General features: G+C 39.8%; 1 protein-coding gene across 1 annotated transcript in view; it reads right to left on the bottom strand.

Moving 5' to 3' along the window:
- Positions 1–14,275: 14,275 nt before the first annotated feature.
- The window catches only part of HEATR5A (HEAT repeat containing 5A), a 116,378-nt gene continuing 113,645 nt past the window's right edge, over positions 14,276–17,008 (bottom strand). Inside the window, exons 35-36 of the mRNA XM_024551343.4 lie at positions 16,240–16,453; positions 14,276–15,749 (exon numbers count right to left, since the gene is read on the bottom strand). Coding sequence (XP_024407111.2) covers positions 15,442–15,749; positions 16,240–16,453 — 522 coding nt within the window. The 3' untranslated portion in view covers positions 14,276–15,441. The remainder of the gene's footprint in view (positions 15,750–16,239; positions 16,454–17,008) is intronic.

The raw sequence follows: 17,008 nt of genomic DNA, 5'->3' as shown, positions 1-17,008 counted from the left end.
ATGCGTACAACACAAAACTGTATTAAGTTTTTTTTAATGAAAAAAATGAGAATTTACTGAACAACAAACGTAGAAGACATGCAGGAATCAAGGCAGCTCTGGAAAACCAAGAAGTAGGAAGCAGAGGACACCGCCCCCACTGAACACTGCCACAGGTTGTTCAATCAAATCATTAGGGGTGATTCAAATCATTATGGCTGGTCTGTCTAGAGTTGAGTCCCAGGCAGGAGCATCTCATCATTCCATTGGCTATGTCAAGATCATGTACAGCAATGGCTACAGCAGTGCCTCAGCTCAAGAAGAGGGAAGATGTCCTCACCTCAGCTACCAACAGGGGAAGCAGAACATTGCATCGGAACTACATGACCAGCAACAAAGGATCTATCCCGTATAGGAAGAGGAGTTGAAAATTGTACAACCAAAAGTTGACAAAATTCACAATTGTTTTCCTTTTTTGTTTTCAACAAATTTCAAATCATCTTCAAGGAACTTATATTACATGTGGAATCATATAAAAATAAATTACTATAACTATTTTTAAAGATGTTACTTAAAAATCAATGAATCAGTTGCTTCTCCAATGCCCACAACTGGGGACCAGGCCCACAACCCAGGCATGTGCCCTGACTGGGAATTCAACGGACCTTTTTTTTTTTTTTTAAGATTTTATTTATTTATTTTTAGAGAGAGGGGAAGGGAGGGAGAAAGAGAAGGAAAGAAACATTGATGTGAGAGAGAAACAGTGATTGGCTGCCTCTCGCACACCCCCAACCAGGCACCTGGCCCACAACACAGGCATGTGCCCCAAACAGGAATAAAACTAGCAACCTATTGGCCCAGGGATGATGCTCAACCCACTGAGCAACACCAGCCAGGTGTGGCTTTTCCCTTCCTTATAGCATGAAGGGTAGCATAATAATGCCATCCCAAAACATGACTGTAGGAGTTCAGGACATGCCACCTTGAAACATGATGTTGCTTTGGTATATTGAATTTTGAGCTGTAGGCAGTTGCAAAACAGCAAATGTAGGGAAAGACTTTCTCTGTACTCCCCTTCTGCCTAAAGACAAATGCTCCAACAGGAACTCAATTGTCATTAATATCCTCCCAGGGAGTTTCACATACCAGAGAAGATTGACACTTATTCACAGGAGAGGAGACTAGAAGTCGACACCACACTCAGATAAACTTGGTCACAAATTATCAGACCACCCATCGATTCTTCCTGGGTATGTGCGGGAGGGGTCCAAGAGGGAACAGTGCTACTTGCTCGTCTCTCAGCCAGCTTTCAGTCACTTCCTTCACTACCCAAAAGTAAATTGGACCCTTCTGGTGCTGATTCCCAGGTGGGTGGATGGGCTTGTGTACGTAGGACCCCTTAGGTCTCTCCAACGAACACTCCTGTGAGGCTGGGGGTTTCTCCTGCCACCTCAAACCTCAGAGGTTTTTTTAGTCAGAGGTTTTGAGGCTTCATTTCCCCACACTGGAGCCCTGGGTTTTGTGGTCTGTTTCACTCCGCAGTTGTTCCTCTGGGTTTATCTGCACACAAATATGGGACCGCCCAGTCTGCCAGCTGCCACCTTGCTGTGTGCCCTCTCCACTCCGGCTGCCCATCTCCACCCCTCCTACCGGTCTGAATGAATGTGTCTTCTTTATCTCCTTGGTTATCAGACTTCCATACAGTTCGAATTCCTGGCAGTTCTGGTTGCTTTTTGTGTTTAAATCTGTTGTTGTCTTTCTTTTGGTTGTGCGAGGAGGCAAAGTATATCCACCTACCCCTCTATCTTGGGTGGAAGTCCCCTATTTCTATCCTTATTTTGCTTTCATTTTTTTATGTAATTAAGTCCAACATCTATACATTCTTGTATTTGTTTATCTAGCTTAACTTGCACAAATATGGTGCTTTAAATGATATATAAATGAATTTCAAAGTTTATATAATTTACTATAATATTTGCACCATAATTTCCTTATCCATGATCCTACTGAATATATAAGTTTGTTCAAATAAATTACTATGTATTTTTTTCAGTTTTTAAAAATATTTCCTTAGAATTAGAAGAGTAACATTATACCCAAAGGTAGGAGTCCTAATGTTAAGCTTGTGACCAATAAATACGAAAATGCATGGGAACAGAGAATGGGGGAGAAAGGGCACTGGTCATTACAATCATCAAAAAAATTTTTTGAGCACCAACTAGACTTATGGCCACGTTAGTCACTAAGACATGGCCTTTGCTCTTACAATTGAATGAAAATTGTCTCATTGTCTAACTTGCAAATATGATCTACCAACATATACTCTACAAAAACAAAGAGAGGGCAGTGTACGAACAGGACGCAGGACTAGAATACGCTGTGATGAAAGACATAGAATGTAACTTCTGGGAGGGACTTCAGTGACTTTATGGAATAAATAAGTGAAAGTGAGGCAACAGAACTCAAGTGTTTCTGTGTTTATAATCATAAAGGTATGAAAAAATAGGTAAATGAACTTAGGTATTTTGGGTCCAGATAAGCTTTCAAAAAAATTTTTTTTTGGCTATAGATTGATTTACCACAAAACAATGTCCTCTAACCTGAGTTGGCTGACAAGTTCACAAGCATATCTGCCTCTACCCTGGAATTTGGTTGCTGACCCAGCAATTCACTTACAGGTGTGTCTGCTGGCTTCCTTTGCATGAATCTTACAGGTCGCTTGCCCTCCAGACTTCTCAGCTGGCCTGCTGGTCTCAGGATGGCTGTGGTGCAAGGTGGAAGGCATGATCTCAGGGGGCAGATGGTAGTAATCATGGAGGTACTAGGTCCCCTTGTTGGTAAGGTACCAGTGGAAACTGTCTCTGGGCAAACTACTCCTTCCTCAGTAGCTTTGTGACTTGAGAGACCACGTGGCCTTCATGACATGAAGGTTGGGCACATTCTTGTCTTTCAGCTTGGGGAGATCTGACATGTTGACCATTTGGCCATCCTCTTTGGCCATTGTCACTCTGTCGTTACAAAGGAGTTCAGAAATGATGCTTTTGTCCTTTGTGGGCATATCAAAATCATGTGGGGCTAAAATACTGTATTAAACCTACTCCTTTATAATAGAAGTTCAGACGACATGCATCTTTGGAAGAGAAGGAACTCCCGGAGGAGGACCCGGTTCTTTTCTTGTTTTCCATTTAGGACTGTTCACAGAAAATTCATAAACAGCTCATTTTCTTAGAAAGATTGAGGGACTCGAGAAGAAATCTTTTCTTGTACATACCACTAAAGAAAAACAACAATATCTTTTTAAAAGTCTTATTTCACTTGTGCTTATCCATAAAAATGGAAAGGGCATAAAATCATAATCTGTAGAATTCCCTAATCAGTCATTTTTGCTTACTTGCTAAACCTCACCTTTGTATTGACCAATTTCTGCAACTTCCAAAAGCAGGCAGAGATTTTTTACTCTGTCAGAGGAAACAGGAATTTACAAGACTTTTAGAACAAAAGCTCAATCGTGAACTCACCACACCTACCAACTCCCCATCTTACAGGAAAAAAAATATGGGGAGAGAGTTGTGCTTCTCAGCTGACGGCCCGCAGCACGCTGTGGGCGCCTGTGGCACACCTCCTGAGCAGGGCGGCACGGATGGCTGCTCAGAGCGCCACCGGCATGACTGGTTCTGATACACACTCGGGGCCAAATCCGGCTTTGATTGGACCTATTTGATCCAATATTTTAATCCTCACCTGAGGATTAAATATGTTTATTGATTTTAGAGATAGAAGAAGGGAGGGAGAACGAGGGAGGGAGACGTACATTGATATGAGAGAGAAACATTGATCCATTGCCTTTTGTGTGCGCCTGGATCGGATCGAGGATCGAACCCACAACATAGGTATGTGCCCTGACCAGGCATCAAACCCTCAACCTTGTGGTGTATGGCACAATGCTCCAACCAGCTAAGACACCCAGGCAGGGCCTAATTGACCCAATTTGATCTTTTGTCAGAAATTTCTTACCAGACAGGATTTAAAGAAGTTAAAAGATCTCTCTCACCCATTCCTCAGCCCCACATGATGAGTTAACAAACTCAAAGGCTGGGGAGTAGGGCAGGGAGCCCAAATTGCCAATTATGAGAACATTGGCCACTCATTAGGGTTTATAAAATAAACCAGCACACATCTTTTAATTTCTTTACAGTCCATTAGGTGACATATAGCACTCTTCCACTGAAGGAATTTAAAGTCACATGCCTAGGGCCTTCTTATTTATCTGGTCTCTGCCATGTTGACCGTGCATCACCGAAAATATCTTCAGTAGATATTCGTGCTTCTAGATCCTTTTACTACTATTGGGTATGTGTAAACAGAAATTGTCATTTGAGTCATAATTAGTCTCCAGATAATTACCTCAGGAACTTGTGGCTTAAGTTTTCTTTGTTAATATAGCCTTAGATTCCACTCAGGTATAGCTCACAGAAAGGGGCAAGGAGCAAATGGGGGAGTTGGGGGCGTCACTTTTTGGCACATACTTCTTAAACCAGTTGAGCTTGATTTCACTGTGTGTTTGATTGGTCACAGGTCAGTAAGAGCCTTTACATAACTGCGGTTTTAATTTGCTGAGTTAGAGAAGTTCCTTGCTTTGTTACTTAGTTCCTTAAATAGCTCCTGTAAATCTAGCTCTTTTGGCTTTCTCCATGAGCATTCAATCGCCACTCAGTGCCCATTTGGGGCTGTGTTTTGGATCCAGCTGTTTAAGCAGTAACAACTGAGAAAAAAATTAGACCAAATTTACTCTATGAGGTGAGATCAAAATAGGACCCGATACTAAGCCTACAGGTGAAATGAAATCAGACACACAGAAAATGTACAAGATGATTATGAAATTTGCTTTCAAATTAAATATCAATCAGCTGCACGCTGCATCTCATTTCCGAGTCCGCTCAGGACCAGCTGGCAGCCTCTGCAGTCCCTCGCAGTGTGGGAAATCCACCCAGGACCTTGAGTCCCGCTGTCCTCCCTCTTGATCCAAGTTATCCAAGGATCCTTTTCTTTCTTTTTTAAAATACTTTTCTCTCTCTTCCCCCCCCCTCTATTTATTGATTTGAGAGAGAGAGGGGAAGGGGGGAGAGACAGGGAGAGAGTGAGAAGGAAAGACGGGGAGAGTGGTGGCGGGGGTGGGGGGTTGGGGGGGTGGAGATCTATTTGTTGTTCTACTTATTTATGCCCTCATTGGTTGATTCCTGTTTGTGCCCTGGCCAGGGATGAAACCCACAACCTTGGTGTATGGGGGTGAGGCTTCGACCAGCTGAGCTACCTGGCCAAGGCTCAAGGATCCTTTTCTTGAAAGTTAGAAATATAAGACAACAGATTCAGTTATCAACACCAGCAATGGCAGTCACTCATTTCTTTTTTATTTAAATTTTTAAGCCTTTATTAGAAAGCTGATTTCATATGATCTCATGCCAGAGTAAGCCTATATCTGAGGATGCTAAAACCCTTACTGCCAAGCCAGTTTTGAATAGTCTAAACTGGGAACAAAGCAGCCTTCATTGGAATGATGGCCAAGAAACGAGTCAGTTGTAGATGTAGCTAGAAAGGTCATTGGCTCACTTACAAGAATGCCAGCAGCCTCAACATCTGCTACAAATTCCTCTCATTAGTCAGTTGTTTTTACATTTCTTTCCCACCGGGAAACCCAAGCATGTCTCTTGCCTGAGTGTACCATCCTCAGCTGATCTCTCTGGCCGAGATGTGAGGAATGATGCCCGGCAGCATCCCCTGTGAATCACAGGTCAGGAGGCGGGAAGCCTTTCAAGTACTTTGCGTATACAGCCACCACCCTGTCTGTCTGTGACTCAGTCCACACTCTCAAAAGGGCATAAACAACATACCTTGAGAAAAGCACGTGAGGCTTAGATTCAGAAGTGTCAGAACCAAGAAGATCTGATAGCCTGTCCAAGAGGAGAACTAACCATCTGGCTTACCTGGTGCTAAGAAGTACAGAACTTTCAGTGCCAAATTGCAAATCCTAGGCAAATTGGAAAAGTTGGTTATACTATGCTCAACTTGGAGAGAAGAAACTGAGACCCAGGAGGTTGATTTGCTCAAGCTAACAACATAAGTCAGTGGCAGATGCGGAATTAGAATCCAGATCCATTGGTGCTTGAGTCCAGTGCTTTTACTATGCCTGTACTTCCTTATATTCCCACAGTGCACTGCATGTAATGGATGCTTAAGTTTCTGTGGCAGTTGTTTTTTTTGAATTCAAGGGAAGTGCTTTTCACAGATGTTATCATCCCTTAATTAGCAATGATCTCACTCAAGGTCATCACAAATCAATGGTGAAATCAGGTCTTTACTTCTAGACTCTGAACAGAACAGAGGGAATGAAAGAAAGGGAAGGAAGCTTTGTGAGCAGTAATCGAAGTGGTTAAGAAAACAAAAGGATTGTGCAAAGGTGCAGAGGCCTATGTACACAGGTTGGCTGAGTATATAGCAGGGGACACAGAAATACAATGTGGGGTGTGAACACCGAAGAGAAGGATGTATTATTTCCCTGTCCTCAGAGAAAAAGTATGGTAGAAAGAAAAGTATCATCATTCTTCTGATAAAGGAAGGACACACACACACAGAGTAATGACTGTGTATTGAAAATTTGTATCACTCAATATTCATGGCTATATATTTTCCATGGACTTCAAAAAGAACCTAATTTGAAGAAGTATTGTTTGTTTTTCTAGGTCTGAGATATTCCCTGTTTTTCTTGCCAATTTTCTCCCCTGGATATTTTTCATTTTTATATTTTTAAATTTTTACTTATTGATTTTAGAGAGAGAGAGGAAGGGAAAGAGGAGAGAGAGGGAGAAAAATGTTGTTCCACTTATTTATGCATTCATTGGTCGTTTCATGTACGTGTCCTGACCAGGGATCGAACCTGCAACCTTGGTATATGGGGGGAAGGTTTTAACCAACTGAGCTACCCAGCCAGGGTAACTCACCTGGATGTTTTTTAATAAAGTAGCATAAACTATTAGGGGTCAGTAGTCTGTTATCCCTAGATCTTTATGATCACGTATCCAAATACTGCTATGTTCCTTTCTATGCTACAGTCTAGCCTGCAAGCACTGGTGTTATCCGTATAAGGGAACAGGGACAGGCTGAGCATTAAGACTGGAGCGATGACTATTGGAAACAAAGGTCCAGGAACAGTATTCACTGTGGCCTTCTTCACCAACTTACTTGTGTGGTAGTACTTGGCACCCGATTTTTAAAAATCTGGAATGGAGTCCAAGGAAGTGGTACATGGAAAGGAAGCAGCATAAACAAAATAGAAGTGACTAAGGTGTTTTGACACTCATTAAGATGGGTGTTGCTTTCAAAATGGAAGCCAGGTACCTGCTTTTCTATTCCACCACACCTTTTCCTGCTGGTGACCAGAGACTGAGCTGACCTGCTCTGCAAATATCTGCAGTGATGTTAATCAGCAAAGTCACTGAAGGCAGTGGTCTTGTTCACACAGCTGTTCTGCCTCAGGCTGAAGGCCAGACAGGGAGCTGACCTTAAGATAGTGCTTCTCGAAGAAGGGACTGTGACCACCGGTCAGAAACCAGGTGTGTAAAAAACAAGTGCTGATTAAAAATGCAAATGATTAGACCTTACCCCAGACAGTCTAAGGTTTTTTTCTTTTAAAATAAACTTAAGTTTAGAATAATTTTAGATTTACAGAAATTTGTGAAGATAGTTCATTAAACCAGTTTTGTTTATACATTCATCAACTGATGAACACTGGGGTTGTTCCCACTTTTTGGCTATTGTGAGTAATTCTGTTATAAATACTCACGTACATGTCTTTGGGTGAATGTTTGTAATTCATTCATACCTAGCAGTGGAATTGCTGGATTGTATAATTATATTTCACTTTTTGAGAAATTATCATACTCTTTTCCAAACCAGCTGCAATAATTAAAGTCTGACCAGCAATATAAGAAGGTTCTAATTTCTCCATATCCTCCACAACACTAGCCATTGCCTTTTTTGCTAACAGCCATCCTAGTCGTCATGAAGTGGTATATCATTGTGGATTTGCATTTCTCTACTTACAATGCTCAGCATCTTCTCATGTGCATACTGGCCATTTGTATACCTTCTGTAGAGAAATGTCTACTTGAATCCCTTGCCCATTGATTTTTCCTTTTTAAAAGATTTTATTTTTAGAAAGAGGGGAAAGGGGAGAGAGAGGGAGAGAAGGAGGAGCACCGATGGGAGAAGCATCGATTGGGTGTCTCCCGCACGCCTCCAACCAGGGACCTGTCCCGCACCCCAGGCCTATGCCCCTACTGGGAATATAACTGATAAACTTTGGGCTGGCAGGCCCGGCGCTTAATCCACTGAGCCACACCAGCTAGGGCAACCCTTTGCCCATGTTTAAATTGACTTGTCTTTTCATCGTTGAATCGTAGGATTTTTTTTATATATCCTGGATACTAGATTCTTATTACATATGATTTGCAAAATTTCCCCTACCAGTCTGTGGGTTGTCTTTTCACTTTCTTGATGGTACCCTTGAAGATCCAAAGTTTTTGATTTTGATGAAGTTCAATTTAGCTACTTTTTCTTTGACATGTGCTTTTGGTGTCATATCTGAGAAACCATTAATAAATAGGCGCTTTAATAGGAATAGAAAAGATGATTATGAAAACTAAAGAGATAGGCTAGACAAGTTTTCAAGAAAGAGTATGGAAACACAACCTTTTAAAGATAGGATAAATTTGCCCTGGCTGGTATGGCTCAGTGGACTAAGTGCCTTCCTGAGCACTGAAAGGTCACTGGTTCAATTCCCAGTCAGGGCACATGACCGGGTTGCTGGCCAGGTCCCCAGCTGGGGGTGTGAGGCGACAGATTGATGTTTCTCTTGCTCTCTTTCTGCCTCCCTCCCCCTCTCTCTAAAAGTAAATTAAAAGTTTTAAAAAAATAAAATAGGATAAACTGGTCTAATCAAATTGCAGAAAACTCTACAAACTTTTTACTACAACATTGAGAAGGGTCACAATAATGAAAAAAAATAGCATCTGCAATAAAAAAAAAATGTAGCAAATGGCAGAGTAACAATACAGTGGACTGAGATAGGAAGTGGCCTGGTCTAACCACTTGATAATGAGTCACAATAGGTCTGTTGACAGGAGGAATAGAAGCATTTCCATAATTTAGAATCTATTTTTAGTAAGCTTTTGTATTTAAAAAAAATGGCCTAGATGATGGGTTTCTAGTACTTGCCCCTACTAGAGAAGAAAAGGTATGGGAACACAAGTAATGCTGGCAATTCAGGGGCAGTGAGCACTCCTCCAGCATTTGGTTATAAGATACAAGTCCCAGGGCTTGTTAATTAGGATCAGAAAAAAGTGACCAACAGGGAGGTACTGGGCTTAAAGGCCTAACCGGTCAGCAGAGAGCCTCAGCTTTGGTTGCACAGACATGTTTTTTCCCAAGACCACTTGCATTACCTCCAATAATAGCGCTAACACAATCCTCTTGCTGTGTCATTGGCATACTTTAAATTGCTTTTAAAAATATCTCACTGTTTTCCCTTGGAATATTATAGTTTATAAAGTAGTTGACTACTTCTGGTGTGTGTGTGTGTGTATGTGTATATATAGTTGTTTTTTTTTATTTCTAGGTATTTTTTCAGAAAAAAATGATTAAATTTTGATCACATTAAGGAAAACTCAAACATGAGTTTTGCATCAGCAACAATTACCTCTTATTTTCTTAAAAATACAGTTAGGCTCTGGCTGGTGTGGCTCAGTGGGTTGGAGTGTCATTCTGTGGACCAAAAGGTCCCAGGTTCGATTCCTGGTCAGGACACATAACCAGGTTGCACGTTGGATCCCCACTTGGGGCATGTACGAGAAGGCAACCAATTGCTGTTTTTCTTTCACATCAATGTTTCCGTCTCTCTCTCTCTTGAAACCAAAGAAAAAAATGTCCTCAGGTTGAAATGGGGTACAAAGTAAGGGTCCCTAAAAATATTACCCACAGCCCATGGTTGGGGAATGGGGGAAGGGGATAATACGGAGGTTAAAATACTTTTCGTAACTACGGCAAGTTGAGAGCTAGTTGATAGCTGTGCTGCCATCCTGGGCAAAGGAACCCTTTACCTTTTTCACTGAACTCTTACACTGGGCGTAACGCTTCTTGGCGGTGGGCAGTTGAACCCCACAGCTGTTGCAGAACAGCGCAAGCGCGGTTCTATAACAAGGTGAGGATTTATATATATTTCTTTTAAAAATAAGTTTAAAAAAGAACACATTGTCTATTTAGAAAATGATATGTGCCCATCAAGTAAAGAGAATGTTTCCCTGGTCTGTAGAATCATCATTTTATAATGCTCCAAATAGAACAGTGCAAGAGTCCTAAAAAAACAGAAATATGATTAAAGGAAGCTAACTACTTTGAATTTACAGAAACTGGGATTGTATTTGTGGTTTGTACTGGATATATTTCATCTCTATATCACAACACAAAATCTCCCATTTCCTCAAAGCTAAAAGCCCAAGCATCATTTAAATAGATGGGTAAACAGAAGTCAAACTGGCATAACTCATTAACTGGCAATTGAACTCAAACTGATCACTGTCAATTGGCACTTGAATAACTATATTGCTAGCAAACATGGATATCAAACTTCCTTGAATAAATTGAGGTCTTGCACAGGTTAAGAAGTTATTTGTAACAAGGAAAGTGCATTCAATTGATGGAGAAAATGCAATATATGTCACTACATTAACCCTGTAGTTATAAATGTTAGTCTTTGGAAAGATACATAGGGAGGCTGTTGAAACTTTAGGACTGTTGCCTTTTTATTTATTTTAATCCTCACCTGAGGATACGTTAATTTGTTTTTAGAGAGAAGCAGGGAGAAACAGTTGCCTCCTGTATGCTCCTGGGCAGGGGATGGAACTGGCATCTTTCTGGTACACAGGATGATGCTCCAACTGAGCAACACCAGCCAAGGCAGGGTCAGTTTTTTAAATATAGAATTTATTTCATATATTGTCAGTTCTGTATTAACATTACCATAGTTTATTAGCTTGAGGGTTGAATTTCTTCTCTCATACTACAAACTAATATAATAAAAAAAACAGGAAATGCTTTAGGATATGGCATAAGGGGAACTTTTCAAAATCAATGTTACAAAAGACTCTCGGATTATGCACTTCGTATGCATTTATTCCATCAAGTACTACTCTCTAAGCCGGTACCTTATGATATTCCTTCCATAAAGTCCATTTCTGAAGCTCCAATATTCTTCTCTGGGCTCCCATAGCACTAGGCTTATACCCCTTTAGGTCATGTATTGCTATCTCTCTAAGTGTTCCCTGCAAGTTGACAGTGAGCATTGAAAGAGGAAAGCTGTACCCTGACAGATTCCGGACTACCACAGCACTTTTTCTGCTTTCAGTATGGACTTGGATTCAAACCTCAGCTGTCAAGCCTTAATTTGATCAGTAAGGTCATACTCACTAATTCAGTGTCTATTAAATTAAACACACTGTATTGATTTTTTTTTTTTATGAAAAAGCTATAGGATAGAGGCTAACTCAAAGTTCCTCATTCCATGACATTGGACATATTTTGTCTGGTAACTATTGACTTTATTACCGTGTAATAGCAACTTCAACCGAAACAATTCAGGACACCATATCACTAAATGAGCAAAAATCTTTTTTTTTTTTTAAGATCTTTAAAATTCATTTGAAGAGGGAGACGAAGGGACGGAGAATAAGGAGAGAAACATCAATGTGCAAGAGATTATTGGTTCCCTTTCCCACGCCCCCAGCTGGGGTCCCAGCCCACAACCCAGGCATGTGCCCTGACTGGGAATCAAACCAGTGACCCTTTGATTTTGAGGCTGTGCTCCATCCACTGAGCCACACCAGAGAGGGCTAAATGAGTAGAAATCTTAATGTCCCCATCTGGCAGATAGAGAGGAACTATACAAAATGAAAGGCTTTCATAGGCAGGAGGAAGTGGGAACAAAAAGTTGCACTAGCAAAAAGCAGAGTGCTGTGGACAGTCACTCACCTTAGGAGATGGCAGGGGTATCAGCCGGTTACCTGACTAGAGCTGATTAGGTGGTTCCTGATTGACTGGTTGAAGATTCCATTTCCGGGAGAGGCTGAAACTGATTTTCAGCACGGTGATATGGGACTTAGCAAGAGCAACTCCGTTTTGGGCCTGTTGTGTTTGTAACTGGAAAACTAGATAATACAATTAAATATATAAAACAATATAAAAGAACCCCCAAATCAAATTAATAAATTATATCCTGAGAACAACCCAACATTTTCCTCGGCAAAGGAGTAAATTTCTGAGCGCAAATCCATTCTAAATCATTGCATTTCAACTTATTAGATACCTAGTTGATGCTAGAGTAGTTACTGAAGACAAACTCCCTGTGAGGAGGCACAGTCTAAGAAGGAGATACTAAAATTCAACTTGATGTTCCACGCACAGAAGTGTATAAGGCGTGCAGTGACCGGCGTAACCCCGACCCGGTGAACACCTAAGGCTCCGCCCCTTAAAGTAACAGACGCACCAAGACAAAAAAAAAAAAAAAAAAAAATGGCCGAAATGACAGAACACTTCAAAGCTCCAGAAAAAATACAACTAAGCGATGAAGAGATAGCCAATCTATCGGATACACAGTTCAAAACACTGGTTATCAAGATACTCACAGAATTGGTTGAATCTGTTCGAAAAACAGATGAAAAAATGAAGCCTATGCTAAGACAAACAAAGGAAAATGTACAGGGAACCAATAGTGATGCGAAGGAAACTGGGACTCAAGTCAACGGTGTGGACCAGAAGGAAGAAAGAAACATCCAACCAGAAAAGAATGAAGAAACAAGAACTTGGAAAAAATGAGGAGAGGCTTAGAAACCTCCAGGACATCTTGAAATGTTCCAACATCCGAATTATAGGGGTACCAGAAAGAGAAGAGGAAGAACAAAAAATTGAAAACTTATTTGAACAAATAATGAAGGAGAACTCCCCTCATCTGGCAAAGGAAATAGACTTCCAGGAAGTCCAGGAAGCTCAGAGAGTCCCAAAGAAGCTGGACCTAAGGAGGAACACACCAAGGCACATCATAATTACATTACCCAAGATTAAACGCAAGGACCTACATCCAAGATTACTGTATCCAGCAAAGCTAACATTTAGAATGGAAGGGAAGATAAAGTGCTTCTTAGATAAGGTCAAGTTAAAGAAGTTCATCATCACCAAGCCCTTATTATATGAAATGTTAAAGGGAGTTACCTAAGAAAAAAGAAGATCAAAAATAGGAACAGTAAAAATGACAGCAAACTCACAGTTATTAACGACCACACCTAAAACAAAAACGAGAGCAAACTAGGCAAACAACTAGAACAGGAACAGAACCATAGAGATGGAGATCACATGAGGGTTGTCAATAGGGGAGTAGGAGGGGGAGAGGGGGGTAAAGGTACAGAGAATAAGTAGCATAGATGATAGGTGGAAAATAGACAGGGGGAGGGTAAAAATAGTGTAGGAAATGTAGAAGCCAAAGAACTTATAAGTATGACCCATGGACATGAACTATAGGGGGGGAATGTGGGAGGGAGGGGGTGGGCAGGATGGAGTGGAGTGAGGGGGGGAAATGGTACAACTGTAATAGCATAGTCAATAAATATATTAAAAAAAAAGAGTGTATAAGGCACTACAGGAACACAGATGACGAAGCAGTTAAATGTGCTTGGTGTAAGAGGAGGGAAAGAAGTTAAGAGAGTTACCAAGGGGAGGATGCGTGGTGACATTTAGACCAGGCCTAAAAGGAGTGGAGCCTGACAGACAGGACAAAGGAGGGAAGGGCCCTCAGGTAAAGGAAACAGTAAGAAGAGTACGCTCAAATTCCTAGAGACAATTACAAGACAGACAATCCAAACCATTGCAAAGAATGCTCCAATGCCCCAACCAACTGGGCCACATCGGGAGGGGCTGAGTCACAATTGTTTTTTTTTTAAATTTCCTATTTTTTGATGTCTGTTATATCTGAGTCTGGGTCTTCATTTTCCCTATGAAGACTTCTATGTACAAATAAAAATGTTAACTAAATTTATATGCTTTAATCTTGTTTTAAAAGAAAGAAAAAGAAAAGAATGCTCCAAAGAAAAGGGCTTCTCTGAGAAAAAAAGGCCAAGTTACAGAAAATTGATTTTCTGCAATCTGTGAAATTAACCAGCCATCTTTTATGGGTAAATAATTTCAAATGCAAGAACAATTAAGAAAATTAGCTTTATTTATGTAAGTTAGAAAAATTGATTGTAGTGTTAGAATTTGTCAAATGTTTTCATTCTGAACAACTTACAAGTGTTTATATACAAACATAATAAAATAAAGTACATCACATTGCTCTTGCTTGACTCAAAGTATTTTCTCCATTCTGAACACACCCCTATCACTTCAGTTTTTAATATTTAACAGGGAGATGCTTTGTTTTGACATAGTGCTTGATTCAGAGAATAACACTGAAGTGGAAAGAGAGTCGATGATCACCAGTAGTTAAAAAATACTTTTCAACCAATGACTTCATCTTTAGATTTTTTCTATATTAAAATATGGTCCATGTTAAAAAAAACATACTTTTATTCACTGATCTAAATTTGTTGTACTAAATTTGACATTTATATAAACCCATAGTTGATTTAAATATAGATACGTATCTATATTAAATTCATTGGTATGTTTCCAAAAATGAAAATGAACAAAATTATTAGGAATAGAGGTAACAGAAAATCCACTTGAAAAACTGAAGATGCCTTATTCTACTTAAAATGGGTAAAATCTGTTTTCTTAACCTAATACAAACAAAATCGAAAGGTGATGAAAACCCATGATATTTATAGACACCACATCTTAAGTAATACTGTAGGGCTGCAATTAATTTCTACTATTATGTTTTGAATAATTCTAAACCAAGTTTCCTAAACAGCTTTCCAATCATTTAACATTGTTGAGAAATCCAAGAAAGTTCAACACAATTGGGATACAATATTAATGCAGATAATTTATAACAGAGTCAAATCTGTTGGTTATAGTATTAAGTATACTATGTATATGTGGATTGTCAGGCAGGAACCTGATTCAGTTCCTCATTTTTAAAACAGTGGATTGTTCAGTAAGGTCAGTTCTTCAGCACTTTTCTTGAAATTCCTGGCAAGAGTACTGACTGACAGACCTCTGCAGTTTTATTAAATGGAAAAACACACACACACAACACAAAAAAATGGTAAGTCTGCTGTTACTTTGAAAAGTCACAGCTATTTAAATGAAAACAATCAACCAGACCTCCAAGTGCACTTGTGTCTAAAATGTCACTTTTGTCCCCAAAGAGAAGGAAATAATCAAGTACTATATTAAGGTGCTTATTAGTGAAAAAAAGTAACATCAGAGGAAACTGGTCTTTAATTGGATGCTTAAATTCTTTCCAGGGTGCTTAGCATGTTTAGATGTTGGTATCTGGACTCGGATACTTTCCTGATTGCCCTTTATGGCAGCCTCAAGGCGGGCTTTCAGTGCTGGAGAACAAGCCATTACACTTTTGAACACAGATGAATACTGAGGCCCAATCTGCATGAGATTTTGCAAAGCAAAGTCATGTAAATTCCTCATTATGGAAGTTGCTGATCCCAGAGCATTCTCATCCAAAAGGAAGGAAATGAGGATGGGTAGAAGGCAGGCCACCAGCTGAGAGCCTGGGAAGTAAACACAGGAGGTAAGCCCTAGGTTCTATAAATGTTCGTTACACAAAGTTGTAAACACACTTCATCTGCACACATTTCCCCCCCACTTAAGGAAAAACAATTCTTCCCATCTCTTCTCCCAAATTAATACCACTTCGCACTAACATAACACTGCCTTTCAACGTATATGAAAATATATTGACTCTTATATTTTAAAAATTTATTCATTTAACAAATATCTGAATGTTTTACTTTTTTCAGGAATTCACCTGTTTAATTTTTTAAGAAATTTATCTGACCATAACCCCTCCACCTTCCCCAAAACACAATCATTTTTTAATAGTTTATTTTTATTGTATTTTTCCTCATTACCATTTATCCTCCTTAAACCTTTTCCCATCCCTACCCACATGTTCCCCTGAATGTTTCACATTTTGAATAACACTACATTTCTGATTTGGGGTAGATTCTGATATAGTGTGAGTTCTGTGCTGACACGTACGATGCTGTTCTTCAGCAACAGTGACTAGTGCTTCCAAGACCTTTATGCCTTCTTGAAAGATCTGAAGCTCAGTAGTGTCTTCAGGCTTTTTCGTGTCTATTTCCTGTAGTTTGTCCACAATCGAGGATACTAAGGAGTAAATGTAAGGATAGGAAACAGCCGGATTCGGACACTGGAAAATGGAGAGTAGGAGCTGATAGGTCTTGATTTGTACCTAATCAGGTAAGAGACAAAAATAGTATGAACTGTAAATATTAATTTACATTAAAATAAAGGTTTTAATGTAAATTTTAAAAAGTAAATTAAAAAGACCCCTAAAAAGACACTTAAATTTATTTCTAATTTGTCTTTAATTTTGGAATTCCAAGTGATAACAGGCATTCAAACTGGCATGCTAACAGCAGTAGCTGTGACACTTTGGATTGGGAGCAGAGGCACGTGGGGACGCTAGGAGAGGATAGCTTGCCTTCCCTGTTGTATGGTTAATTTTTCTTCTTTTCTCTAGTTTCCATTTTCCCCATCGTGTGCCCTTTTACAATCTAATACCAAAATTAAACCAAAACACACACACAAACTTGAAAAATACTTAGGAGATTCAGAGAATGTTTTATACAAAAATCGCTTAAATTTAAAATTCAAATGTCATGGTTTTAAGACACATTAATTAGTATGTCTGAACCATGTCAATTATGTCATCATTTCAATAATTATTATATGAAAGCCATCACTCTGAGACTGCTACTTAAAGCTCTGGCACTGCCATAGGCAA

This window comes from Desmodus rotundus, chromosome 7, assembly GCF_022682495.2.
Source record: "Desmodus rotundus isolate HL8 chromosome 7, HLdesRot8A.1, whole genome shotgun sequence".
In the NCBI taxonomy this organism is placed as follows: domain Eukaryota; kingdom Metazoa; phylum Chordata; class Mammalia; order Chiroptera; family Phyllostomidae; genus Desmodus; species Desmodus rotundus.
The sequence above is the reverse complement of the archived record's forward strand: the minus strand, read 5'-3'. Positions and strand labels throughout refer to the sequence as shown.